Source organism: Dissoconium aciculare (genome assembly GCF_010015565.1).
Source record: "Dissoconium aciculare CBS 342.82 unplaced genomic scaffold K489scaffold_17, whole genome shotgun sequence".
NCBI classification, from domain to species: domain Eukaryota; kingdom Fungi; phylum Ascomycota; class Dothideomycetes; order Mycosphaerellales; family Dissoconiaceae; genus Dissoconium; species Dissoconium aciculare.
This window is the reverse complement of record NW_022984967.1, coordinates 119,326-145,504: the sequence shown is the minus strand read 5'-3', so window position 1 is coordinate 145,504 and position 26,179 is coordinate 119,326. Positions and strand designations below refer to the sequence as shown.

General features: G+C 52.7%; 6 protein-coding genes across 6 annotated transcripts; 3 read left to right on the top strand and 3 right to left on the bottom strand.

Annotated features, from left to right (window-relative positions):
* The first annotated feature begins 925 nt into the window (after window positions 1-925).
* Window positions 926-5,248, top strand: K489DRAFT_384740 (carbohydrate-binding module family 48 protein). The gene is made up of 3 exons (XM_033605928.1): window positions 926-1,335; window positions 2,824-2,962; window positions 3,127-5,248. Exons 1-3 carry the CDS (start codon window positions 1,313-1,315, stop codon window positions 5,020-5,022), a joined length of 2,058 nt encoding a protein of 685 aa, XP_033455586.1. The 5' UTR covers window positions 926-1,312; the 3' UTR covers window positions 5,023-5,248.
* Window positions 5,249-6,081: 833 nt separating this feature from the next.
* K489DRAFT_374178 (ankyrin) lies at window positions 6,082-7,977 on the bottom strand (the record flags this gene model as incomplete). The annotated part of the gene is made up of 4 exons (XM_033603498.1): window positions 6,082-6,454; window positions 6,496-6,785; window positions 6,969-7,781; window positions 7,846-7,977. The coding sequence occupies 4 exons, from the start codon at window positions 7,975-7,977 to the stop codon at window positions 6,082-6,084; spliced, it is 1,608 nt and encodes a 535-aa protein (XP_033455585.1).
* A 1,210-nt stretch (window positions 7,978-9,187) lies between these two features.
* On the bottom strand, window positions 9,188-10,776 carry K489DRAFT_404920 (FAD-binding domain-containing protein; the record flags this gene model as incomplete). Its single annotated transcript, XM_033607135.1, has 2 exons — window positions 9,188-10,621; window positions 10,672-10,776. The coding sequence occupies 2 exons, from the start codon at window positions 10,774-10,776 to the stop codon at window positions 9,188-9,190; spliced, it is 1,539 nt and encodes a 512-aa protein (XP_033455584.1).
* A 1,128-nt stretch (window positions 10,777-11,904) lies between these two features.
* K489DRAFT_384734 (NAD(P)-binding protein) lies at window positions 11,905-13,025 on the bottom strand. The gene is made up of 4 exons (XM_033605927.1): window positions 12,886-13,025; window positions 12,335-12,815; window positions 12,230-12,280; window positions 11,905-12,153 (listed from the first exon to the last, which is right to left on the bottom strand). The coding sequence occupies exons 1-4, from the start codon at window positions 12,926-12,928 to the stop codon at window positions 11,979-11,981; spliced, it is 750 nt and encodes a 249-aa protein (XP_033455583.1). The 5' UTR covers window positions 12,929-13,025; the 3' UTR covers window positions 11,905-11,978.
* Window positions 13,026-13,751: 726 nt separating this feature from the next.
* K489DRAFT_404918 (cytochrome P450) lies at window positions 13,752-15,675 on the top strand (the record flags this gene model as incomplete). The annotated part of the gene is made up of 2 exons (XM_033607134.1): window positions 13,752-14,889; window positions 14,939-15,675. 2 exons carry the CDS (start codon window positions 13,752-13,754, stop codon window positions 15,367-15,369), a joined length of 1,569 nt encoding a protein of 522 aa, XP_033455582.1. The 3' UTR covers window positions 15,370-15,675.
* A 974-nt stretch (window positions 15,676-16,649) lies between these two features.
* Window positions 16,650-25,828, top strand: K489DRAFT_396849 (PKSKA1; the record flags this gene model as incomplete). Its single annotated transcript, XM_033606888.1, has 8 exons — window positions 16,650-16,709; window positions 17,370-17,560; window positions 18,224-18,663; window positions 18,717-21,265; window positions 21,359-23,525; window positions 23,585-24,432; window positions 24,509-24,817; window positions 24,892-25,828. The coding sequence occupies 8 exons, from the start codon at window positions 16,650-16,652 to the stop codon at window positions 25,762-25,764; spliced, it is 7,437 nt and encodes a 2,478-aa protein (XP_033455581.1). The 3' UTR covers window positions 25,765-25,828.
* Between the last annotated feature and the right edge of the window lie 351 nt (window positions 25,829-26,179).

Genomic DNA, 26,179 nt, shown 5'->3' with positions numbered 1-26,179 from the left:
TCACACACGGCTGGTGTATATAGCTGTCATCAACATCATCACCAGCATCCGACCGGACGATATGGCGGTTCAACATTGTAGGAGAAATTTGTTCGGTCGAAGTGGAGGCTCACTACCCCAACCCCAACCCTAACATGGAAGTGCGCATCAGGAGCAGCAAACGCCGACATATACCATGATGATACTGGGCCAGCATCGTATACTCACCAATTGAAGACACGATTGGCCGACAACTGACAGGTTTTAAATCCTTTCTTTCAGGTTGCCTGACTGTTGTTCACGGTGCGATCGCTGTCACCTGACCGAGTCGAACGCATGTATGGGCGTTTTCTGGACTGTTGACTGTTGACCTTGCCTACGCCATTCCGGCCTATCCCCAGCCCTGTCCCAGCCATCTACATATACGGATTCAACGCAATGTTGGGACGACAATAACAGAGCCGCACTCGGAGGGAAGGATGAGATGCGTATTTGGATGTATACGGATGTTGAATGGCGCATCGTCTGGCGAGAAGAGATCATAACACGCAGATGTCATCGAGTCATGTGCAGCTTCATCGATTCACGGTTGTAGCGAATTATCTCAATTGTCGGTGAGAGGGGAACCATCCCGTATCGTCGAGGCGCTGTGACAAAATTCATCAAGCCTACATGAGTAGAGGGAGACTACTGCACGCAGATGACGGCCTAGCAGAGAAGACTGAGGTCTCGTGTCTTTGTATGATGATCTGGATTGTCACCGAGATATGAAGTGGAACTGGTCTGATAATAATAAGACCCGTCGAATATCGGAGAAGAAGAAAGCGACCACGCATCGCTCACGAGTCTGCGCACCTGCAGCCCTCTGCCCAATGCGCGCGCGCGGATTCCACCATTGCCCAGGTGTCCACCAATAATCATAATTTTACCGGCGACTTGACTGTATCGACCGCTAAACAAATCCCACTGCCACTAAAAAGACCTCCGCCGCAGTAACGGTTCTACCTCCTTCTGGGACACACATCGTCATTGTTTGTTTCTCAACTTCCCATATCCCAGTCTTTCGCACAGCAAATTTCGCACCACGTCGCAAACCACCTCCGTCTCGTACCATCTTCTCGAGCGAAGATCTGCATCGCTTATACGCGAGACATCGACTGGCATATCGCATTGCTCCGACATCGTTGGGTGTGCGCGCGCGCTCTGCATTCTTTTCCACGACTTCGCCGCCGATTTCCGCTCCGTGCAGGCTCTGCGCGCGACGACATCTTGCATATCATAACAACGTCCGTACCTATTCGCATAATCGCTTTGAGCCACACAGACAGATACAATGGGTAGCTACACCTTTCGCTGGTAAGTCTGTCGTTTCCTCGTCGCGAATCGGGTCCTTGCCCAGTGTGAGAGGAGTGTGAGGGTGGCGACTCTCATGGGGATGGTCCTGCGATCTTGCGTCTTCACCACGAGCATATTGCGGCTGAAATGATCGCATTTTCTTTCCCAACCCTCCAGCATCCGGCATCTCCTTCACTTGTTCACTGCACAATCAAGGATCGCAGATACACAATGCACCTCGCACAAAACCCATGAATCTCCGGCGCCATTTGAGCCCAGCACCTTTACACCTGCACATCCCATACACAGCCGCTCGCGCGGAGGAGAAGAGAAAAATCCCCTCCTGTGCACCTGACCAGCATTGAGATTGTCGTATCCGCGCACGCACTTCAAGACCGGGATCGTCCACTCCCAATGCCCACTTCTCTGCCCTATTTCCATGGTACCGCTCTGGACGGCGCCACGTGAAAAGCCCGCGCTGCTGCATGTGGGCAGACCACTCCTTGCAGTACGTTGGGCAAATCATCAATCGACCTCGTCCCATGGTTGCCGGCGACGCGGACCATGGTTGTTCCTGTGGATGATGACATGGACCCAAATTCATCTGCCAAAACGACTCTCCAATGCAAGCGGCGGCAGCAGCAAAATGGTCATCATCACCCTCCGACAAAGCTAGGACGGAATACTAGCTGGTTGGTGGCATGATGCTTTTGATGAGGATCCACATCGGCGCGAGAACAGCTGGAGCTGGCCAGATCTCTGCCTCCAGCGATTGGGGTTGATGCTCGCCGCACTGATGACTGCTGCTGCGATACTCGGCGGCGGCTTGCCCCAGCTTGGTGTGTCCGTGGCTGTTGCTATGGGCGGCGGCGGCGGCGGCCGCTGCTTTCAACGCGCGCACACGAACATTGCGGGGAAAGAGAGCGAGCGCGTGGCCTTTACCACCACTCCAGGGCTGCCCTCACAGCACCCACCTGCCCACACGTCATTGTTTGTTGGCTTGTCATTACTGCTTGTCATTACTGCTACTGCTGGGATTGCTCTCGTACAGCCACAGTAAAAAGTCGGCAGTCGAGCAACACTCCGGTGATGGACACTTCGAAATCTCGGCCTGCGTCGAAGCCGGTCTCGCTCTCCAACGGGAAGACGGGCGGAAGTGGCCTTGCACAAAGTCCGTTGGTTCGATTGGACTTTTGCTGGATGCCTAGGGAGCACAACTGTCCCTCCAACTGCAATCCTTCCATTCCTGCAACGTGGATAACTGTGGTCCTGTCCCCACGAATTGCACACTGGACTTTGTCCCGTCCAATCCGCGTCGGCGTCAAAGCCATTACTCCCTTGCCGTCGTCTTGCTCATTGCCCAGGTGCTCATCCAACCACCAGCCACCACCACCACCACTCCTCACTCGTCACACTCGCTTTCTCTCTTATAACCCATTTGCGCCCTGTCTTTTCTCGTCCCAACTTCACACGCACATATCACTAATCCACGACCTTTCCACTCAACAGGGAGCATCCCGCTGAAACCGTCTTCGTGACCGGTACCTTTGACAACTGGAGCGGAAACACCCACAAGCTCGACAAGGAAGGCTCTGTTCATTCTACCACCGTTCAGTTGGAGCCCACCACCGAGAAGATTCTCTACAAGGTGAGCACTCCCGATTGTCTCGTGTGTTTTGCACATCCTTCATCCATGCGTTGGCAAGCCGGCGGGAGCATCGACTTGCTACTGCGGCCCACCGCCAAGCGCAATTTGATCGCAGAAAGCAACATGCAAACGCGCGAGCTTGGGATCGCTGACTTGTCCTTTAGTTCGTCGCTGACGGCGTCTGGAGACACGATCCCACTCACAACACAGAAGCCGACGGAACCGGCAACGTGAACAACTTCATCACATCGAGCGACATCATGCCTTCCACCATTCACCGCACCGGACCTGGTGCGACCACTACCGCTCTGGCCGGCGAGGTGCCGCTAGAGCAGAAAGTTGCAGATGAGGTACCAGGCGCCTTCCCAGAGACACCGGCGGCTGTCGATTCGAGCGCCAATGCCTTCTCCGTCAACCCCATTCCTGCAACAGCGGGAGAAGGCAACCCCATTCAATTGGCGCCTGGCGAGCCCGTGCCGCACCACAGCACCCTGACCGATAACACCATTTCCTCGACCGCTCGCGACGATGAAGAGTTGAAGCAGGCAGATCTTGGTTCCCAGACTGTGAGCGCAGCCGTTCTGCCTGCCTTCCCTGGTGCTGGAAACCCTGTCTCGGTTGCTGCAGGAGAACCACTGCCACCACACTCCACTGTGACCGACCACACGCTCACGAGCAACGTCAAGCTTGACAAGGAATCGTACGACGCACCCGCTGCCGTTCCATCCTTCACACAAGGTGCCAGCAGCATCGACCGCGATGCTGCCACTGCGACCGCCGCTCACGGTCTTGGAACCACCAACATCATTCCCGAGTCCAGCATCGGAACTGGCAACGATGCGCCGTCAGGACTCCCAACCATCCACTCCGTCGGCTCTCCTAGCACAACCAACGACCTCGCAGGTCAGCAGCCTATCGAACCTCGCCAAGAAGCATATGTTACCGACAACGCTACTGCCGCACCTCCCAGCTCTACCTCCTCTGGAGGAATCCTTGGCGCCATCTCAGGTGGTGTCGCTGGTATCGGAGCGGCCGCAGCAGGCGCTGCTGTGTACTTGAACGAGAAGAGCAAGGAGACTACTGGCGTGGACGCCATCTCGAAGCTGCCCGAGTCAACTCAGGCAAACATCAAAGATTTGAAGGAGCAGAACGATGGCACATCAGGCGCGGCTGCGACGAGCACATCCACCGCAGTTCCTACTGAGGTGACTGACTCGCAAAAGGTAGCTCATGTCGACCCCGAAGCCGCCGCCAACCCTGCGGCCGTCTCGGAGAAAAGCGCTGTCGAGAAGGAGCTCCTCGCCAAGGTGCCCACTGCTGACGCGGCTGCTGTGTCCACTACTGGATCTGCCGCGACCGCGGTCCCTGCTCCAGTCCTCTCGTCGCAGAACAAAGCCCATGCTGATCCTGAGGCTGCTGCGAACCCTGTTGCCGTCGGCGAAAAGAGCGCCGTCGAGCAGGAACTCCTCAAGAAGGTCCACACTGCTCAAGAAGCTGGCGAGCCCGCACCCACCGTGACTGCAGCTACTTCGGAAGTCGCTCCGACTAGCACCGCCACTATCATCGGTGGTGGCACCCAGACCGTCGCTAGCACTACCCTTGCCACCTCTCCCGATGCAGCTCCCGCAATCACTACCACTACCAACACCGCCGCTCCTGTCACCGAGCACGTCGGCATCGCCCCCAACGTCTCCGCCCACGGTGCCCCTCAACTCGGCCAAGTCGGCCCCATCGCCCCCATCGTCCTTGACGCCCCGGCGGCCGCCGACAGCGCCGATGTTAGCCCTCTGACCACACCCACCGCCTCCACCGCCCAGACCGCTGCTTCCGCTGCCATGGCCGGCAAGACCACCTCCACACCCCGCCCGCGTACCAGCACGAACAACTCCGGCACGCCTAACAAGCGCCAAAGCATCATCGAGCGGTTCCGCGGCACCCCGGAGAAGAAGGACGCCACCAGCCCCCCGCTCGTCGAGGGCGAGGCTTCCACAGACGTCGGCGCGAGCGCTACGAAGAAGAAGGGTTTCTTCAGCAAGATCAAGGAGAAGTTGTCGAAGTAGATGTCGAAGGGTTTTCTGCGACAGCCGGGACAGAGGATGACGATGGGTTAATGATCTTTCTTTGGAAACGATTTCCTCTGATGGAACGAGGACGATGAATGTCTCTGGGCCTTTTTTATTCTCGCTGGGAGATCACAGAGAGTGTGCGGGATGAGTAGATGGAACGGCTGTTTTCTTTTTGACGAGATTAATACCATATTGCTTTCCTTTTCGGAGATGGAAATTTACCGATCTTTTTCGTCGATACATATCTGCTGGCTCGATCTCGCTACGACGTTTCGAATCGCCTGGGCGTCGAGATGAGTGCTTGATCTACAGGGCGCCTTGTCAGTGGTGCAGTATGTTTGAACCACCCAAATCCCGCGGACATCTTCCACTGATATGTCCAAGACGTCTTGATACAGTCGGCTTCTTCTTGGGGCGTATCGATCTCACGGATCGGATCGCGGCGTCGTGGTGCTGCAGCTGAGACACGGATGTACAGTGTCCGCCATACATTCTTGGACGCCCGTTTCCTCTAAGTCGAATCTTGAATGTCAAGCTGCTATTGCTGGACCTTTTTTGCACGCTCTTTGAACGTCTCGAGGTCGAGATGGACATAGCGCGCGTGGTCCAGCTAGGAGAATTCGGACGACGACGATGGTGACGCGTGAGTGTTTCTGGACTGCCTGCCCGGACGCTGCAGGATTGTGAAGTCATGAATTGGCGAATAAAGCGATTGACTACCATGATCATAGGCTCTCGCCCATGTTCGATCTGGCGATCGCGATGAGGACGGACGACGGTGTTGCAACGAGCATTTCGATCGACTCGAGAATCGTCGCTGCATCAACTTGGTACTTCGGTAGAGGCAAGAGCTATCCTTCTACGATACACTCGCGAGATCAAGGCATGGAACGAACGGATTGCCGTCCTCGCAGACTCATCTGTGGAGACCACTACTTCGTGGAAACGAAACCCGACCACTTGATCGTCCTGGCTGACGGAGATCAATCGATGTTTCTACATGAATCGACGAATGATAGCGTTCGCGCAACGCCAATAGTTTAGGTTCGGTGGTCAGCACCTATTCCTTTGTGCATCTGAAAATTCGACATATCGTCCATTGTGAGGCTCCTGTGTCGCCAAGGGGAGTTTGGTTCGCGAGTACCGCGCAGAGCAGAGAAGCTTCAGATCAGCGCCGTAATCTCCGGGAGCAGAGAAATCTCCCTCCGCTCCGGTGATCTCGAGACGGGTCGTGATCGCGGGATGCTTACATTGGCGTTGTAGGTACGGATGTGGTACTGGTGCAGAAGGCGAAGGATTTCCTCTGTTCAGCTGCTGGAGTCGAGCTCTGCACATGGTGCTGCTTGCACCAGAGGGGGTCAAAGGCAGGCGTGGGACAGAGATGATTTCCATTTCGACATTTGATGGCCTCCTGGTCAATTCTATCCTGGAGACCTGTTTACGTCGATAGATCAATTCGTGTTCTACCTGTGCTTTCGAGTGCCAATATTGTCGGCAATGCGTGCCGAGACGAGCGGGAATGCAGGGGCAGTGGACAAGAGCAGGTCCCGTGCCGGGTCGTACCTTATTCTATTATTAACGCTTACTCGGGTTCTGCCCGGAAGATCGGCCCACGTCGCCGGGTCAGATGGTTGGCGTGAGTGCGACTGGGCACCGCGGTGAGCATGGTGCCAGTTGCATGCCATCAGCTGTGCAACACTTATGAGTAAACGAGCTGAGAGCAGAGCGATGTTGGAGGCGAACTTATCGGCACCACACTGAGGGACGCATAGAAAAGAGCGAGCATGGTCGGCGCTAAAAGAGGGAAATCTTGCAGACGCGGACACGAGATGAAACACGCGCGGGAGCATGAGTTTGTCTCATAAAATTCGTCATTCGTAGTCTTCCACAACAGAAGATAACTGATCTCCTCGTGCTATCGAATCCAACATGATTTCTACAATCTCCTCCTGTCCTTGCTCCACGGCATAACGCAGAGCGTCAAGGCCATTTCTATCCGCCGCTTTGGGATCTGCTCCGTGTTTGACAAGAACCTCTACTATCTCTTGATTACCAGATTGCACAGCGACGTGTAGTGCTGTGCGGCCGTCTGGATCCCGCTCGTTCACATGACACGCGCCGCGACGGAGTAGCAATCGGACCATGGACTTCTTGCGGGTTTGAATCGCGACGTGAAGGAGAGGTACGTTCGGTCGGGGACTGATCCGACTCGATTCTGAAGGCTGTATGACGGATAGCCGTTCGAGATCTGTTGTGGAATTTGTCGCCGAGCTCCCTTCTGAGGAGATATACGCGTTTGTGAAAGGATTGTACTGCAGGGAGACAGCCGAGGATGGTGTCTCTCCGTTCGGAGGAGTGATGGAATCGCTCGAAAGCAGCCTTCGGTGCCTGAGCCAATCATCACTCGTCAGATCTCCCGACCTTGAAGGCTGGTGCAGCGGACGAAATTCCTCCGAACCGACGCTCCCGGACTTGAATGCCTTTCCGTGCGTGTATTCTGCAGATGATGAAAGCATTGCTGTAATATCTTCCAGCCTCATATCAAGCGAGTGCGAGAGTTGTGGCGTTGCGGGGAAGGGATATGCGTCCTGCGCGTGCCACGGAAACTGCACCTGCTCGAAGCCGATTGAAGACGGACCCGCAAACTCCGGATCAGGAAGCATTTCAAGTTGTTGATGATTGTGTGGCCGATCATCATCTGTGCCTTCTATAGCACCAGCGAGGTCAAGATCGAAGAGATCACCGATGCCGGACTGCTCTGTTATCGTACCAGCATTGTTCTTCTGCTTTTCTGACGAGGAAATGTCAGACTCTCACCTTCGCATTATTCTCCATATTTAGCGGCTGCGAGACCTCACCTCGAAACTTTTGCTGTGCCTTACGGTTCTGTAGCCTTCGTCGGGTGGAGACCGCTGGCTTGTGTGCTACATCGACAGGCGGATTCGACATTGCCGCTCAGACATTACCATGTGCGTGAGGTGGAGCAGACGTTCTTTGGAAAAGTGACTGAGGGCAGATCCGTCTGATGTCTTGCTTTCAACCATCGCAAGCCACCTTGAAACAAGCTCTGGTCAAGCCCTGCATGCTGTGCGCCGCAGGTGTCACGAAGGAGCTGTACCTCGCTTTTTGTAGAGCAGGTCAGCACTAAAGTGGAATGTGCAGATCGCGCCAGCGATGCTTGAAGCTCATTGCAGTAGAGTAATATTGTGAGTACGTCATACCGTATCTGCCCATTATATCGCATGAGATGGAAGACGCAACCTCGCTTGGTCGAGTAGATGTCACTGCATCTCTGTGATACGTAGTAAAATGGATGCCAAGTGAACTCCACAAATTTAAGCGAGGCGGGCTTTCTCAGGTCTCTCTCGTCAGCCCTGCATTGGCGAAGGATTGCGATCGACAGCACTGATCTTGTATTTCCCGTACGATGTGGATCTGTGCCAAGATGATACACCAACTCACGGTGTTATCCCGTGCCAAAGCGATGCAGTCAAGGTTCCGAGGTCAATGGCCGGTGAGGAAACGTTGGGAGCTCAAGCTGAGTTCTGGATGATGTCGATCGGAAAGGGCGCCGACGGGGGTGGCCGGCCCCAATTAGGCAAACTTTATGAAGATCTCGATAGCGTGATTCACGGATGCTGCCCTAAATCAGCCCACAGCTGAGCATCTAGCTTGAAGTCCTGCACGTGCATGTTGTCCGTTCGGCTGAAACACCGCTTGTGTAGTGCTTACAGGTATCACAGGGCTCCAGCTTATTGTTCCAGCATGCATTGTCAAGACTGTGTGAATCTCTCAACGTCTGACTGCATGTTAAGAGTGATGTGCCGTCGGATCCGAGCTTATCTCTCGGATATGACCTTTGCGTTTGCATATTTAGGGTTCAAGAGACACAGTGCCTTGCCTCGATAAGGGCACTATACGTGGATGTGATAAATTCGAGACTTGTACGTGTGTATTTGCCTATCTATGTGTGTATCGTGCATGTATGCTAAGAATCCCATATGTGTACCCATGCATTTGCCCGTCTACGCATTCGCCGAAAAGAACCAAGCGCCCACAAATCAAAACCCCCAACAAAAGAGAAAATCACCCAAAACACCCACCATCATCCAACGCCGTCCCACGGATAAGCACATGTCAAGGAATATGCAGGTGTCTTTTAGCGTCGGCCACCGAGCTTGAAGTACCCCTGCCACAGTCGTATCAGCTTACCTTCAGGGTCGTACTTTCGTGCAATGCTCTTGAGTCGCTGATAGTTCTCTCGCCCGTAACCCTTTAGGACTTGCTGATCGACGCCAGCATAGTTCAGGTAGACAAAGGGGGTGTAGACGTTGTGCTTCCGAGCCACATCTTCGAGATCGGCAACAAGCTTTGTAGTAGCAGAATAGACTAAGTCATCGTTCTTGGCGTTGTGCCACAACGTGGGGAACGAGATCATAATCAAAGCACCATCCTCAGCCTTGAGACCGAATGTGTTCCCGCCGTTCCTCTTCATTCGCTCGAGTACATTTGTGGGAATAGGCTGAACGAGGGCACCCGGTTGAACGCTGTCTTCCTTCGCATCACGGAAAAGGCCATTGTTGCGCGACTCGAAAAGAGCCATAGTCTCTGCAAAGAATGCCGGTGGGAACGATGCTTTGACCACGACATTAGACCACGTCCAACGACCACCGTAGGGCGTGGAAGTGGTCTTGAGGAATGTCGTTACGGGAGCGGCGACGGTGGTGTTGTACGTCGCTCCGGGAATGCGCTGAAATGGTTCATAAACAGCAGGAATACTGGTTGGCGGCGATGGGACTGTGGCGTTCAAGAGGCCGACGTTAGTGGTGTACTGGCTGGTAGCTGTATCATAATTGATGCCGACATATGCCGTTGAACCCAGTTCTTTGGGCATACCGTTAATAGTGAGGTTCTGGAATGTGGAAACGACAGTCGCATTAGAGCTGCCAGGAAAGCCGAGATTGTTAGCCCAGATATCTCCCTGCTCAAAGGCGAAAAGATCGAAGCGAGTGACAATGCCGAAATTGAGTCCAGCTCCACCTCTGAGCGCCCAGTACAGGTCATTGTTCTGCTCTGGCGATGCGTAGACCAGATTTCCAGATGCAAGCAAGACTTCATAGCCAAGAACGTTGTCGCATGCCCAGCCGTAGACGCCAGAGAAGAATGAGATCCCACCGCCAATCAGGAGACCCGAAACTCCAACGTTCAAGTCTCGGCCTCCTACGACAGCAAGGCCCATAGGCTGGATGATATCGGTGACGTTGCCCCATCGATTTCCGGGGCCAACAGAGACCATCGAACGATCTGCAGATACAGTGACGTTGTTGAGATGCACCAAATCGATCGTAACGCCATCCACAATGCTAGAGCTTCCTGCGACAGGATTGTGCCCTCCACCTTTCACTGTGAAGCGATAGTTTCCTTGAGTCAAAATCTTCATGATTGACGATAGTGTTTCGGTATTCTTGGGCTCCACGAAGCATCGTGGTTGGGTTTCCTCTTGCTGATTGGACCAGTATCCAGTCGATTGAATGTATGCCGTGGAGTTAGGATAGGCGACATCCTTGGGGAAGACGCTCGCTAGAGCTGTACACTAGAATGATGTCAGTCAGGAATGAGAAAGGTTGGCATGGAGAAACTCACACCATCCCGGATTGGAAATGGGCGGAATGAAGAAGAGTTTGCAGCGGCTGCTGCTGCAATGCCGCCAAGACTGCAAAGCAGCACAACGTTGGAAGCTGCTACCATATTGAGTGACCGAGGAGATCGATGTAGGAGAAGCTGTGCAATCTCTGAGTGAGTATGCTCGATGGTTTACAAGATGATTCGAGGCACAAGAAGGTCATCGTCCTGACTACTTATATCTCTGCCATCGACCATTATGCCCCCATTCTAGGACTGTTCGCAGTCCCTCAGCTCGCTTACGGATAAATTTAGCAGACCAACGACGACTCACCGACTGGCTAATTCCGCTCCGCTGACCATGTGTGAAGGACACATCCTTCACATAATCAGGGATCGGGCCATAGAAGGGCGGCCGCAAGCTGAGCCTGATGAGATGCTTAGCATGGGGGCGTCTTCTCGCTTACTGTTGGATGTCTAGGCGCAGGACTCGAATAACCACGTGCGGACCACGCGGGACGCGTGGTCTGACGGAGGGCAGGATCGCTTATCGATCGGAATAGAGATGAGAGTCCCAGTAGTCAACCACGTGAAGGCGGTGCCTGCGTGTGATGTTACTTTGCGACCCCAACACTAGTGACATTCTCACCTTTGCCTACATGTGATATTACTTCACGGCCACCACAATAGTGATAATCTCACCTTTGCTTGCGTGTGATATTACTTCGCGAGTACGATGGTGGTAAATATTCTCACCGTTGCCTGCGTGTATGTTACTCTGCAACCACAACAGTGGTGACATTCTCACCTAGCCCCGATCTGGTGGCTGTGCCGGGCTCTCGGCACCAAATGCAACATTCCTGATGCCCAGCGAGCCCGATGGAATGTGGCGTCTGCGAGCGGCTTACGATGGCTGCCTGATCCCCTGCCTGAAGGATTCCAAATTAAGCGAATTGTGTGGAAATAATACAGATATAGAATCCTGCAGCTTAGCGAGCAGCTCAGCCTTCAATTGCCGACAAAGCGTGTTCTGCGCCAACTCATGTGTATCTGACGAGATACGCTACTTCCAGATCGTCGTGAGGAATGTCGTTACTTACACGCGATTGGTCAAAGACTACGATAGAACCACAGTGACTCTCAGAACGTTTGCAAACAAGTGCTGGAAACGCTAGCTTGTCGGTAAACCACCCGGTAATATTGAAGGAGACATGTGGCATTCCATTTTGAAGGTGCCGATTAAACACAGAGAAATCGGGAAGTTCCAAATTTCAATTCATTCATGTTATCGCAGTGTTTACTCTATGCAAATCGAGGAGGTTTTGCGTCTACCACGGGATCTCCTCGCGAGTGTCCACGTCGAAGAATTTTCCAGATGTGCTCTCGACAGTCGCAGGGTCGATCAGAGCGATGATGTTCTTGGCGCTCTGTTCGCTGGATGTCTCAGGAAGTGCAATGCCAGCACCGGTAGCAGCTCCGATTCCCATGTCGGTGGCGACGAATCTGCGAAATCAGGAATTAGTCTCAGTGCTTCTATGAAGGAACAAATCAAGATCCTGCTGGATCATGCATAACTTACCCTGGGTGGACCGCGAAGGCGATGAGAGACGGGTTGCCCACGCTGAGAGTCCTGTGCGTTGTGTTAGTCAGGTCACCATTGTATCGTCCTCGGCATGGAACGTACTTAGTGAACCAGTTCAGGGCGGCCTTGGAGACACCATAGGCGGCCGCGTATGGATAGAAAGGAAGAGGGGCGGCCGTCGAAGCGATACGGGTGGAGATGGAAACCCACTTCGGCGCGCTAGACTTGACCAGAAGTGGGTGTGCTGCTTGGTAGAGTGCCAAGGGGCCCACAGCGTTGATGTTGAAGCTCTCAGTGAAGGCCTTTGGGTCGGCAGACTCAAGAGGACCTCCACCAATGGAGACACCTGAACTGGCAATGACAATGTCAATGTGGTCGACACCTGCGGCCGCGGCTTCTTCGATGGCCTTCTTGGGAGAAGTGAAGTCGGTGGCCTCGATGCCAACCACGATCAAGCGAGAGCCACTTGCTGCGGGCAGGCTCTTCGCCTGTGCAGCCTGTGCACCCTTAGGGTCACGGACCGAGCCAATGACGATGTGGTTTGGTTTGGCGAGGTAGGTGGCGGCCAAGGCCTTTCCAATACCTGTGACACACCAGTATTAGAGCCAAGATCCAGCGAGCGAGCTCGGCTGAGGAAGCGAGCCAAGACATACCTCTACCGACGCCGGTAACGAGAACCACTGTGGGGGAGCTCATGGTGTATGATGTATTCTTGCTGAATGGGTTTGCTTGCTGAATGTGTATGCTGAGAGCCAATCACGGTGTGAAGTTTGAATGTTATCGAGGATGGATGAATTATCAGAAAACCTGCAGAGAGCACCTTATCAAAGAGACGGTGGCCAACTTCTTGCTTTGAAATCGGATACATCAATTATTCAGCGCTGGTGCTGTGTTGCGGCGTGGTTTGCATTTCGCGAGCAGGTTTCACGATCTACGCACAATGATGGCCTGGGATTCAGAGGAACACTCCGGCAGGCACACCTGCATGCGCCTCGCCGAGCATACAAGCCGGCGGGCGTGTAATCGTTCGGCGCGCGAACGCACGTAATCCCAATCCTGCGTCGCACGGCATCGCATTATTTCAAGGCAATCTTGATTGTAATCATTAGAAATCTGCTTAAAAATCCTCGGAGATAAGAAGCCCTGGCTATTCATAAGCAATTAGGCTGAGGTACCAGGCACGTGCGGTATGCACCTAAGCAATAGGCGCCGGGCCTTGCAGATTAGCTCGGCGATCCTGATATGCACATAAGCAAACCCCCAAGCCGACATGTCTGTTCGCGTGGCATGATGACCGCGACGTTGTGTCTGTCCCAGCCCTATGCCCTCTCGACTGCAGCGTGTATTATCATGGTGAGCAACTTTGCATGTTTGGCGTAATCAGAATCGTCCATAGACCATTGAAAGGTTTCCTAAAATTACTTGTGCATAGCCCTGAGCTTGTACGCGCCGCAGTCCCTTTCGCGCTGTGCCGCACAACCAATCATCATCGCTGCTATCCGTTGTGCTACTCTCCAGAATGGGCATCACGATAGCAAGCACGGCCGCCCTTGCGGGCATAGTCTTGTTGTTGACTGTGACATACGTGCTCGGTCTTGCATTCTATCGACTGTATCTAAGTCCGCTTGCAAAATTCCCCGGGCCAAAATGGGCAGCCGTCACGAGCTGGTACCAGAGGTATTTCGACCTCATCGCCGAACAACATGGAGGGCAATTCCCAAAGGAGATCAGACGAATGCATGAGCAATACGGCCCAATCGTGCGGATTGCACCGGACGAGCTTCATATCGATGACCCAGAGTATTGGCATGAAGTCTACGGCAACAGCAGCACGGCAAAGCCTATAGATAAGCAAGCAAAGCTTCAAGATCGATTTGGCCTTCCTGGCGCGATATTCAGCACGCCCGAAGCCGAACTGCACCGCACGCGTCGACATGCTATGGCTGGTTTCTTCTCTCGCCCGAATCTGCGCGAAACGCAAAGCCGTGTCAATGCACTCGTGGAAAGGATGTCACAGCGTATATCGACAGAGTATGCGGGCACCAATCGTGTTCTGGACGTGGGAGAGATGTTATCGTGCCTGGCGGTGGACATTGTGACGGAGGTCTGCTTCCGACGTTGCACCAATTGCATAGAGGCCCCAGACTTCAAGGCACCACTTGTCCTGACAGTCATGACCACTATATGGATGAGCCAATGGAGTGCACATTTCAGACCCGTGATTGCGTTGATTGAGAGTCTTCCGGATTTCGCTGTTCTCAAACTCCTTCCCACACTGAAACCCATCCTGGATCTTCGCGTCAGCATCAGGAATCAGGTCCAGCAGATACTCTCACAGATGAACAAACCCACAGTGGGAACCAAAGATTTTCGGGGCTCCGGTCAAGATACGATTTTTGACGAGATGCTCGCGTCCAAGACTCCGAGCAGCGAGCTTACCCATGACCGTCTCTCACAAGAAGCGATTGGTCTGACCACCGCCGGCGTAGAGACCGTCAAAGCTACCATGACGTATGCGATATATCACTGCCTGGAAGATCCTGCCGTCGGCGCACGTCTCAAAGCGGAGCTTGTTGAAGCAATCCCGAATCCGGCCGTCATCCCGCCTTGGGTAGAGCTTGAGAAGCTCCCATATCTCACTGGCGTGATCAACGAGAGTAGGTAATCTGATGCTTGTCTTTTGAGCGCCCACACTGACAAACTCAGGTTTGCGCATGAGCTACGGCACAGTACAAAGAAGCCCACGCATCAATCGCCTGCATCCAATGCAATATAAAGAATGGACGATCCCACCAGGCACAGCTGTGGGCATGGACTCCTACCACATGCATAATAATCCAAAAGTCTTTCCGGACCCGTTCGTGTTCCGTCCCGAGCGTTGGACTGGGAACCCCAAGGGTCCGAATGGCGTGCAGCCCTTGACGAACTATTTGACGACTTTCGGTGCTGGATCGAGAATTTGCGTTGCGATGAACTTGGCATACATGGAAATTTTCGTCACACTCGCTACAGTTCTGCGACGCCATGAGTTTCAGCTATTCGAGACAACGTCGGCCGACGTGGAATTCGCGATCGATATGATAGCGCCGATGCCGCAACGAGATAGCAGAGGCGTGCGGGTGACTGTCGATGCATGAACACGACATATGCCCTATGTCTATCGCGTTGGTCGTCTATCGCGTTGGTCGTCTATCGCGTTGGTCGTCTATCGCGTTGGTCGTCTATCGAGTTGGTCGTCTATCGCGTTGGTCTACATAGGCACGTCTCTATTTATTTATCACGTCCGTCTTATAGGGATGGGTCATATCGTACGGGGCAGTCCGATGACTCATCTGACACTGTTGCTTACCGATGACTAATACTCGACCTGCTCCTTTTGCCTCGATCGTCATTGTCCACCTGCGCATCACATGGTTTTTATCAAGCTGTCGTAGGCCTCAAGCTGTCATGCCCAGAGGGCTTCTGCAGTCACGTGATTTTGCCTTCGATCTAGCTAATCAGAGGCGAGCTTCGCGCTACTCTATACTATCGTCGCTACCGTATCACCTGTTGTAATGACCTTGCCTATCCACCAATGAGCCGTCAGGACTTGATTCAATACTATTTACATACAGAGCCGGCATCAGCATATAGTCCAGCTGCCAAGGCCTATTGGCCGTTGGACTGAGGCCCGCCTGGTAGCTGGGTTGCCTCAGGCACAGAATGGTGATGTCAACACAAGGACATCACACTGTGCGGTGTTGACACCTGCATGCAGGTGTAGCCAAGATGGTATTGGAACGGTGCGCCGTAGCCAGGCAAGACTTTGCGTTATATTGATTCCCACAATTTTGGTCTTCGGCCAGACGAACATGTTGTCGGGCATGCCATATCGCATCCGACCATGCTTGTCGTGTTGTTTAAATGCATGATGAGTGATAGGTAATTAAACAGGACTTGTGAATTGCGATCTGCGTGCGCCGTTGATGTTAATAAGCGAGGGTGCATCTTTGTGGCGCAAGGCGTCCCACTTAAGACTCGATGGTAAGTGAGCATATGCCTTTTGGATAGGCATGGTGACCTCTATCACTGCCAGGTTTCCAACACTTGATCAATCTTGGGTTTACCAGGACAAAATGTTCCGAAGGAAAGAAGTACGGCTGCGCCACGGACCGCCCAACGGTGCCCGGTCTTGCTGACATGCATAAGCGCAGAGATCGACACTGCGCATAAGCATTTTAGTGTCGGCTTATAAACTATCGATCCTGGCACATGGCTATGGCTGTGTATGAGGATATCGGGGAGCAGTAAGCATGGGCACACCAGGATCCATTACCCGAATATTGTCAATACAAGAAAGAAGCCAGCACGTGGTAATTGCCGGTCGGCTGACTCAGCCAGCATATTACACAAATGCTTTATCAGAATGCATTACCTAATGCTGCCCTCGTTTCAAGCGCTTGGAGACGTAATCAACCCAGAACAGGAGAGATTTCTAGTGCATACGAATTGTCTAATGCTTCACGCCATTCTTGGGTGGCATCATCCGATGAAGAAATTCCGCTTGTTTCTCAAAGACCTCCAGAGATCCCTCACCGGTCAGGATGTCCATATGTGCTCTGTCCTTGATCGTCACAAATTCCTTGTGTCCAGAGAGCTTGTCGTAAATGAGCGTTCTCTGCAATTCAGGCGGCGAAATCTCATCATTCTCGCCGGTCATCATCAACACTGGCGTAGGGTCCACGAAACCCATGAGTGCCATCGGGCGGAAGGCGGCGATGTTGTAGTAAGTCTGGAGTGTCGTCCGAGGTATGAAGGTCGGCTCAATGGCGGCATGACGTGTGATTATGCCCAGGACATCCTCTTTCTGAAAACCGACGCCAAGTCCTGCAGGTTGTTCCCCCGTCTCAGTCAACAACGGCAGATACATTGGTGCGTTACCGGCAAGTTGTGATTCTCGATCTTTCATACACTTGGCCAAGACTTGCTTCCACTTGGTAAATTCCCAGAATGTGGTGGCTGCGCATGCGACAACTGCTTTTGCTCTTTTATCGAGGGCCGCCGCACACAAAGCGATCGCTCCGCTGAAGGAATAGCCCCAGTACGCAATCCGATCGGGGTCCACCAAGTCGCGACGATGTACCTTGAGGTAGGTCAGAGCATCGTGGTAATCTTCCATGTTCTTGAGAGGTTGGTTGTCGTTGCGAGGCATTCCATCGCTCGTTCCAATGCATCGCGGATCGTAACCCAAGACGGTGAATCCTGCCGCATTCATATATTGACCGGCTTCGAAAATGATCATATCCTTCGTGAGATTGAATCCCGGAGTCATGATAATAGCAGGACCTCGTGGAGGGCCCGGGAAGAGCCATCCTCGGAGTGTGAGGCCGTCGAAAGTCTTGAACTCAACATCTTCTTTGTTCGACATCTTGTGAATGATGGTCAAGGAGCGCGATCGTGTCGAACCGGTAGACGTGAATTCGTCCCAGAAGGAAACGGTGGTAGATACCTCGATGTAAAGAATGACCAGGGTGCTGCAATCGAGCGCACGATAGTTTGCTGAACGTGCTATAGATGATAGTATCATGTCGCAAGCCATGTGAAATCATGTGTAAGCAGCTCTTACATGATTACAATGCCGAGGTTCTCCAGTACATATGCACGTAAGCCGACTTGGGAATGATCATCCAGGTCACCGACAGGAAAGCTGACAAACAGCACAGAGAATCGCAACAACAGCGAGTGATCAACATTGAAGTTGCGGGTAAGCAGCCTTGGAATCTGACCCGTAGCGTTTGCCGGATCTTGATCCTTGACATCTAGAGATAACGATTCCATTGTGGAAAGATTCAAGAAGGGGTACTTGCAGTCGTCCCTAATTCGTCTCTAGTTGGACGATCGCATTCACCACTAGATTGTGTCTCATCACACTACTGATTGTTTACACACAATGGCGTCCGTATCAAGTACTTTCTCGGACATCGACCCTAACAACTTCACATCGAGCGCCAGTGAGAGATGCTCAAGTGACCAGGATGTCGTCCCTCAACCTCGTCGTGAGACTCAAGTCCCAATTGCAATCATTGGTATGGGATGTCGACTTCCTGGACATAGCACATCCCCTACCGCACTATGGGAGCTCCTCGAACGAGGCGGCGTGGCGAAGAATGAACCACCATCATCAAGATTCTCGCTGGCTGGCCACTACGACAGTGCCAATCCTGGTCGTCCCCGGACGATGAAGTCGCCTGGAGGCATGTTCATCGAAGACGTGGATCCAGCCTTGTTCGATGGCCAGTTCTTCAACATCAGTCGAACAGAGTGCATTGCTATGGACCCACAGCAACGTCAAATACTCGAAGTAGCTTATGAATGCCTTGAAAACAGTGGTATTCCGATTGAGACTCTCAGTGGCACGAACACCGGTGTCATTGTGGGAACCAACTTCATAGGTAAGATTTCAGCCTCCGTCTTCCATAGAGCTCTACTAATAGACTCCCTTCAGATTATGGTAACATCCAAGCTCGGGATCCAGAGAACCGAGCCGAATCAATCATGATCGGCTTGTCACCAGCTCTTCTCAGCAATCGCGTCAGCCACTTTCTGAATGTACATGGTCCAAGTATGACTGTGGACACAGCATGCTCAGCGGGACTTGTATCCCTAGATGTCGCCTGCCGATACCTGGACAGCTTTCAGACAGACTCTGTCTTGGTTGGAGGCGCGAACTTATGGCTCAGTCCGGAGCACAACGAAGAAATCGGCATGATGCACGTCACGCAATCTGGTTCGGGAAGATCAAAGAGCTTCGACGCTTCTGCAGACGGATATGTCAAAGCTGAAGGTGTCAATTGCTTCTTCTTGAAGAGACTCAATGATGCAGTACGGAATAACGATCCCATTCGTGCTATCATTCGAGGTACTGCAGTCAATGCATCCGGACGAACAAACGGCATTGCCAATCCTAGCTCAGATGCACAAGCTATGGTAACAAGGCAAGCTCTGAAGAATGCAGGTATCAAGGAAGAGGAGTTTTCGAAGACAAGATACCTCGAGGCTCACGGCACAGGTACTCTTGCTGGAGACCCGATCGAAGCCAGAGGTGCTGCATCAGTATTTGGCAAAAGCCTCAATCCTAACCAGGAGCTTATCATCGGCTCAATCAAAAGTAACATCGGCCATTCTGAGCCTACGGCCGGTCTTTCTGGCTTGTTGAAAGCCGCCATGGCCGTCGAGAAGGGCATCATTCCGGGTACACCAACATTCTTCGCACCAAATCCGAACATCGACTGGAAGGGTCTCCGCCTCAAAGCCAGCCGTATGTCGTTGCCTTGGCCCAAGGTAGATGCAGATAACATCCGACGAGCGGGTGTTAACTCGTTCGGGTATGGAGGTGCCAACGCCCATGCTGTGGTCGAGAACGATGCTCGAGGACTCTCTCGACATATCTCTTCGTACAAGCAAGTGACAAGCAACTTTTTCGATGACGATGATGAAGACGAAAATAATTCCAACGCGGATAACAGCGAAGGAGGTATCCCAAAGCTGCTCTTCTTCTCGGCCAACGACCAGCCGTCCCTGGATGAATATGTCAAGAAGCTCAGCTCACATATCCAGAACCCTCTAGTTTCGCTTGAGCTGGACGATCTAACTTTCACTCTTTCCGAACGACGAAGCAGACATTACCAAGGTGCTGTGTCCATCGTGCGCTCGAATCCACAATACATCAACAAAGAAACTTTGATTCGCGGCAAGCGTATGTCGACGGCACCGAAAGTAGGGTTTGTTTTCACAGGCCAGGGCGCCCAGTGGCCCACCATGGGCGCCGAGTTGTTGAGAGACTTCCCATTAGCTCGCAGAACTGTCGAGCACCTCGATACTGTTCTGCAAAGCCTATCAGAACCACCGAAGTGGTCGCTGGTAGAGGAGCTAACAGCCACACGAAGTGTGGAAGCGCTTCGTCTGCCTGAGTTCTCGCAGCCTCTGGTGACTGCGTTGCAGATCGCGCTGCTTCGTATCCTGGAAGACTGGGGAATCATGCCCGTCGCGGTAGTTGGTCACTCGTCTGGAGAAATCGCTGCCGCCCATGCTGCCAATCTCTTGAGCGCTGCCGATGCAATTAAGGTCGCATACTATCGAGGGCAGTCCTCAAAGAAATCGCCTTCAAGCGATCGCGTGGGTATGCTCGCCATTGGAATTGACGAAACCACCCTCGCAGGATACCTGGAAGCCAAACCTAGCAAGATTCAAATTGCCTGCTACAATAGCCCCAATAGCTTGACCCTCTCAGGACTCACATCAGAGCTCGAGGAGTTACGCGATCGGATCCAAGCCGATGGCCATTTTGCGAGACTGTTGCTGGTAGATCTCGCATACCATTCAAACTTCATGGCTGAGATTGGTGAGGTCTACGAGGACATGCTTCACAAAGATGGTCTGTTCGACCAAGCTCGGCAGCCGACCGCGAGCACGTCGGTCGCCATGTTCAGCTCGGTGACATCGGCTGTTGTCGACCCACAACATAATCTGGACGCAGCTTATTGGAAGCAGAACATGGTCTCGCCAGTCCGGTTTGCGTCCGCCACCGCGGAACTGTTAAAGCAAAGCAATGTTGACTTCCTCCTTGAACTCGGCCCAAGCAATGCTCTGGCAGGTCCCATCGCCCAGATTAAGAAAGCCCTTGGTAAGGAAAGCCAATACACATCGACACTGAAGCGTAATGCGGACTCCACTCTGCCTATGTACGAGGCTGCAGCGCGACTATTCCTCGCAGGTCACCAGAGCGTGAGCTTGGCAAAGGTGAACTGTGTCAATCCGCAAACGTCCAAAGTCATCATCGATCTACCAAACTATGCATGGAACCACTCGACACGTTATTGGCACGAAACTCGTGCGAGTCGAGATTGGCGGTTCAAGAAGTTTATCAATCACGACCTTCTGGGCTCGAAGATCAGCTCACTTGGATGGAATGCGCCTGTGTTCAAGAATACCATCAAACTCGCGCATCTGCCGTGGCTGCGAGATCACCGCCTGGGCACTGATGTTGTGTTTCCGGTACGTTACATGCCTTCCTTACTCATCGCAGATCTCAAATTTCCGTTTAATCATCGCGAGGTGAACCCATCAGCTTACTAATCTGTTAAACAGGCAACTGCCTACATAGCCATGGCGGTGGAGGCTGCGTATCAGACGGCAATGGTTACGAAATGGAAGCACCAAGCCCCTCCTCAATATCGATTCAAGCTTCGGGACGTCAAGCTTCTTCGTGCTCTTGTTTTGACCGAAGAGGTACAGACTACCATTTCTTTGGCACTCTCGCCGCTCCGAGAGAGCTCAAATGGATCATGGTACGAGTATCGCATGTGCTCGGAACAAGAAGGTGTCGATGTGGACACTGTCCACTGTACTGGTATGATCTGTGTGGAAACAGGATACACGACTACTTCCAAAGTTGTCGAGCCTTTGGAACTAAGTACAAGCGCACGACAATGGTATAAAATTATGGCCGACATGGGCTACAACTTCGGAGCGTCCTTCCGGAAGCATCTGATGGTTGAATCTACGATGGGCCAGCTACAAAGCCGATCGACAATCGATCTTCAGCCTCCTCCTTCTCAGCCCGAAGGTCAATCATGGTATCCTCTTCACCCAGCCGTATTAGACGGATGCTTTCAAGCAACGACACCCGCGCTGTGGAGAGGTCACCTACCCCAGGCGGTAGATCCAGCTCTCATCCCCAAGGCTATTGGTAGCATGATCATCGAATCCGGAAGTGCACACAAATTGCGCAAGCTCGCAGAGGGTGTTGCATACGCATCTGCACAATATCTCGGTGCCGGAAACGTTGATCATGCTCGCAATTACAGCACGAGTGTCGAGTTGCACGACCCTACCGACGGTTCCCTTCTATTCAAGCTGCAGGGTCTCGAATGGGCTGAGATGGAGACTAGCGATGAGGAAAAGATCCCACATCAATTCATGAATGTCCGTTGGGACGCTGACATCGATCTGCTCATGAGCAAGGAGCAAGCGCTGAGCAAGGCTTATTTGAATACCAAGACGGTACAGCAAATCATCGACCTGGTGGCTCACAAGAGCCCGTCCCTCAGTATCTTAGAGGTCAACCTTAGCACACTCGATGGCTCGAACTTGTGGATGGATGAAAGCGAAGCTGAGTCCGACAGATCCATTCGAGCGGCAAGTTCGCAGTACCATTTCGCGGTTCGAGATCCAAAGACTTTGATTCAAGCGCAGGAAAAGTTCAATTCTCGAAGCCCACATCCGCAATTTCATCTGGTCATGGACGCGACCAAACCTGCTTCCATTACCGGGGCAGACAGCATCGACTTGGCAATCGTTAATCCTGGCCAAGAAGACAATGGTGATCTTGCTCAATTCCTTCAGGGCTTGGCCCTCTCTATTAAGGACGGAGGCTATTTGATCTCTCAGCAGCTGCCGCAAGTCGAGTCTCTCGGAGAAACAATTCACTTGGACAGTGGCGTAAGCATCTGTCGTGTACAGAGACAGCCGAAGTCTGAGATCTCGATCGAGGCTGTTGAGGAGGCTCCTGTCAGAGTTGTTACCCGCGTCAGCCTACTGAACACTGCCGCCCAAGATCTCATTTCCGACAGTCTCGCAAAGCTGACCACAGACCTGGCAGCGGAGAAGTGGACGCTTTCAAGCAGTGCTCAGCCACTTGAGGACATAACCTCCAGCACCAATGTTGTAGTGGTTCTTGACGAAATCTTTTCCTCGGTAATGGACAACATCGATGCCGAGCAATGGTCTCTGTTGAAACACCTCGCCGCAGTGCAGCGACCAATGTTGTGGGTGACAAACCGAAACGCTGATCCTACTCGAGCCGCTGCCGTGGGATTCCTGGCCACGATCCGTGCGGAGGAGCAAGTTCCTTTCTTTACACTTGACGTTGAAGCTAACTCCGGACGCGCGACGATTGATGCTATTGCTGCCTGCTTGGATCGGGTTTGGAATCAGACAACCGCCAACAAATTCGACCCCAAGATAAGTATCGATTACGACTTCGTGGAGCGCGGAGGTGTCATCTCCGTCAGCCGTGTCTACCAGGATGGCGACCTTACTTTCAACCAGAGCAGCCATGTCAGCGAAAGGAAGACTGAACTCATTGATATTCACAAGAGCGAGCTTTTAATCCAAGCGCGCTGTGAGAAGCTCGGTGATTTGGATTCGGTGCACTTTGGCGAAATAGATGCGAAAGTGTCGGCCTTACCCAATGGCATGGTCGAGGTGGAGATCCATGCTGCTGGAATCGGCTACGAAGACTTGGCATCTACATGTGAGTATCTGCCCCATGTCTTATTGCTAATGATCTTCTCAATGCTGACACAGTCATAGTGGGTTCGGCACCCGGCGATGAGACTGCACTAGGCTACGAAGCTGCGGGCGTTATCAGCAAGATATCCGAGGGCGTGAGTGGGTTGGCAGTGGGTGATCGTGTCATGGTGTTCGAAAAAGGCTCTTTCACCAATCGCGTTCGTGCACGTCCTGCTCGGATCCGCCGCATTCCCGATGGAATGGCATTCGAGGATGCAGCCACCATTCCGTTGAACTACTTGACCGCGCTTCATTCTCTCCTGGATCACGCAAATCTGACAAAGAACAAGATTATCCTCATTCACTCTGCAGCGAGCGACGTGGGTACTGCTGCCGTGCAGATTGCTCAATCAATCGGAGCAGAAGTATACACGTCCGTCAGCACTACAGAGGAGAAAGAATTCCTCAAGTCAGTACTCCAAGTTCCTGAGGGTCGTATCTTCGACACTCGCGATGCAAGCTTCGGCGAACTTATCCTTGCCGCGAGCGAGGGCAACGGAATGGATGTGGTCTTGAACTCCTCTGTTGGGGCCACGCTAGACGAATCATTCCGAATTCTCAACAATGGTGGCATCATCCTTGATATCGGCAAGAAGGATGTTTTGGATCGCACCAATCTACCCGTGTCTTCCTTCGACCGGAGCAGCTCATTCAAGACCATCGACTTCACTCCCGAGAGCGCATCTGATGCTCTGATATCTACCTTGATGACTCGGTTGTTTGAATTGATCGACAACGGCTCGATCAGACGCATTGCCGCAGCGCACAGGTTCGGATGGGATGACATTGCCGGCGCTCTTCGCTTCATTCGGCAAGGAAAACACATCGGCAGAGTCGTTCTGACACAGAATGACGAGGTGAAACTTCCGGTAAGTACCATACTCTCGTGGCATCACTGTGAGAAACCAAAGCGAAAGCAGAAAGGCTGACATGATTAATGAACAGGTCCGACGAGCTCCAAAGGCACTCAACCTTCGCGCTGACGGTTGCTATTTCATCGTCAGCAGTCTTCGCGGTCTTTGCGGTGGTCTCGCAATCTATCTTGCTCAACAAGGCGCCAAGCATCTTGCGGTCATGTCCCGCAGTGGCTATGCTGACGAGAAATCGAGATATGTGATCAAACAGATTAACGCATTGGGCTGTCACATCGATCTCTTGATAGCAGATGTGACAGATGCTGAAGCTGTCACCAACGCTATGCAGAAGACGACTGCCCCCGTCGTCGGCATCATACAGGGTGCCATGGTCCTTCGGGTAAGCTTAGTCGTTCGGCGTTGCCAAAGTGTGGTTCACATTAAAGCAAAATGAAACTAATGGATATGTAATAGGACCGACCCTTCGAATCTATGACCCTTACCGAATATCACGAAGCTTTGCAGTGCAAGATCCGTGGCACATGGAACCTGCACAACGCAGCGGAGTCTCTGCAGCTGAAGCTCGACTCTTTTACCATGCTCTCATCGCTGTCAGGCCTCATCGGCCACGCAGCTCAAGCCAACTACGCGGCCGGAAATGTCTTCTTAGATGCATTCGCCGCATGGCGTCGTGACCGAGGACAGCCGGCCTGCTCTATCGACCTGGGTATTGGCGAGGATGCCGGTGTCATCGCCGAAAGCGCCAAATTGCAAAGCTCGACGGAGAAGGGAATGTTCCGCAGCCTTAACGACGGTCAATTACGCAAGATTCTCACCTTTGCGATGCTGCGACAACAGGATATGCCAGCGGCGAACAACAATACAGTGCTCCATGGGTTGGGCTGGAGTCCAATGGTCACGGGTTTGACCTTCCCACAACCCCTCGACTCCGTTCTCAAGGCCGACGCCCGATTCTCTCCTCTTTTCAGCAACAATGAAGGTTCCAAAAGCCTGGAACCAAGCGGCACGAACGCAAACGCCGACATACAGGCATTCTTCTTGCTGCTGCGGACTGCGACCGCGGAGCCCGCCGCGAGACTCAAATCTCTCTGCGACGTAATCAATGGATGCTTCATGCGCATCTTGCGACTTGCAGAGCCTATGGATCCTGAACGACCAATCAGCGTCTACGGAACGGACTCTTTGGCCGCGGTTGAGGTGCGAAATTGGATCAGGACGGAATTGGGCTGCTTGGTGACCACCTTGGATATCATGAACGCCACGTCTCTGAGGGCATTCTGTGAGAAGATCCTCACGAAGCTCTCGGCATCGGAGACTGCTAGCTGAATTTGTAGTTGGACATGTTAATAGAATTCGGATAGTTTGATATTTGATTTTAATGCCAGCCATGATTATTTAGGAATTGCTGTATCCGAGCCGACTGCTACCTCCGTTCTTAGTTTGGGAAATGCGTATGTCTATGAACCGACACCAATTAAGTTATCGCGCAGACCGCTGCCCTCTGAAGAAGCAGGCTGGACGTACTGTCGAGACGTCAGAAAGTGCTCTCGGAAACGGAGGTTATTCCTGATCCATTCGCAGGTCCAACTCTGGATCAAGACTGAATGATAATACCAATGGCTACGCGCAGAGATATACTCGCCTGAGACATGTAGCTCGCGACTACTTAGAGAAAGTAGTCAAGCGATTGTAGACCATATCCGAAGAATTTCTCGAGATAACCCAAACCCTATTGCGGGAA

What these genes read in the sequence shown, in the direction of transcription:
- K489DRAFT_384734 (XM_033605927.1), bottom strand. Translation starts at nt 12,928, where the DNA reads ATGAGCTCCCCCACAGTGGTTCTCGTTACCGGCGTCGGTAGAG. An exon ending in GCCCTGAACTGGTTCACTAA is followed by an intron (nt 12,281 to 12,334) that starts GTACGTTCCATG and finishes CACAACGCACAG; the next exon opens with GACTCTCAGCGTGGGCAACC. An exon ending in GCCTTCGCGGTCCACCCAGG is followed by an intron (nt 12,154 to 12,229) that starts GTAAGTTATGCA and finishes CTGATTTCGCAG; the next exon opens with ATTCGTCGCCACCGACATGG.
- K489DRAFT_384740 (XM_033605928.1), top strand. Translation starts at nt 1,313, where the DNA reads ATGGGTAGCTACACCTTTCGCTG. An exon ending in GGTAGCTACACCTTTCGCTG is followed by an intron (nt 1,336 to 2,823) that starts GTAAGTCTGTCG and finishes TCCACTCAACAG; the next exon opens with GGAGCATCCCGCTGAAACCG. An exon ending in CCGAGAAGATTCTCTACAAG is followed by an intron (nt 2,963 to 3,126) that starts GTGAGCACTCCC and finishes CTTGTCCTTTAG; the next exon opens with TTCGTCGCTGACGGCGTCTG.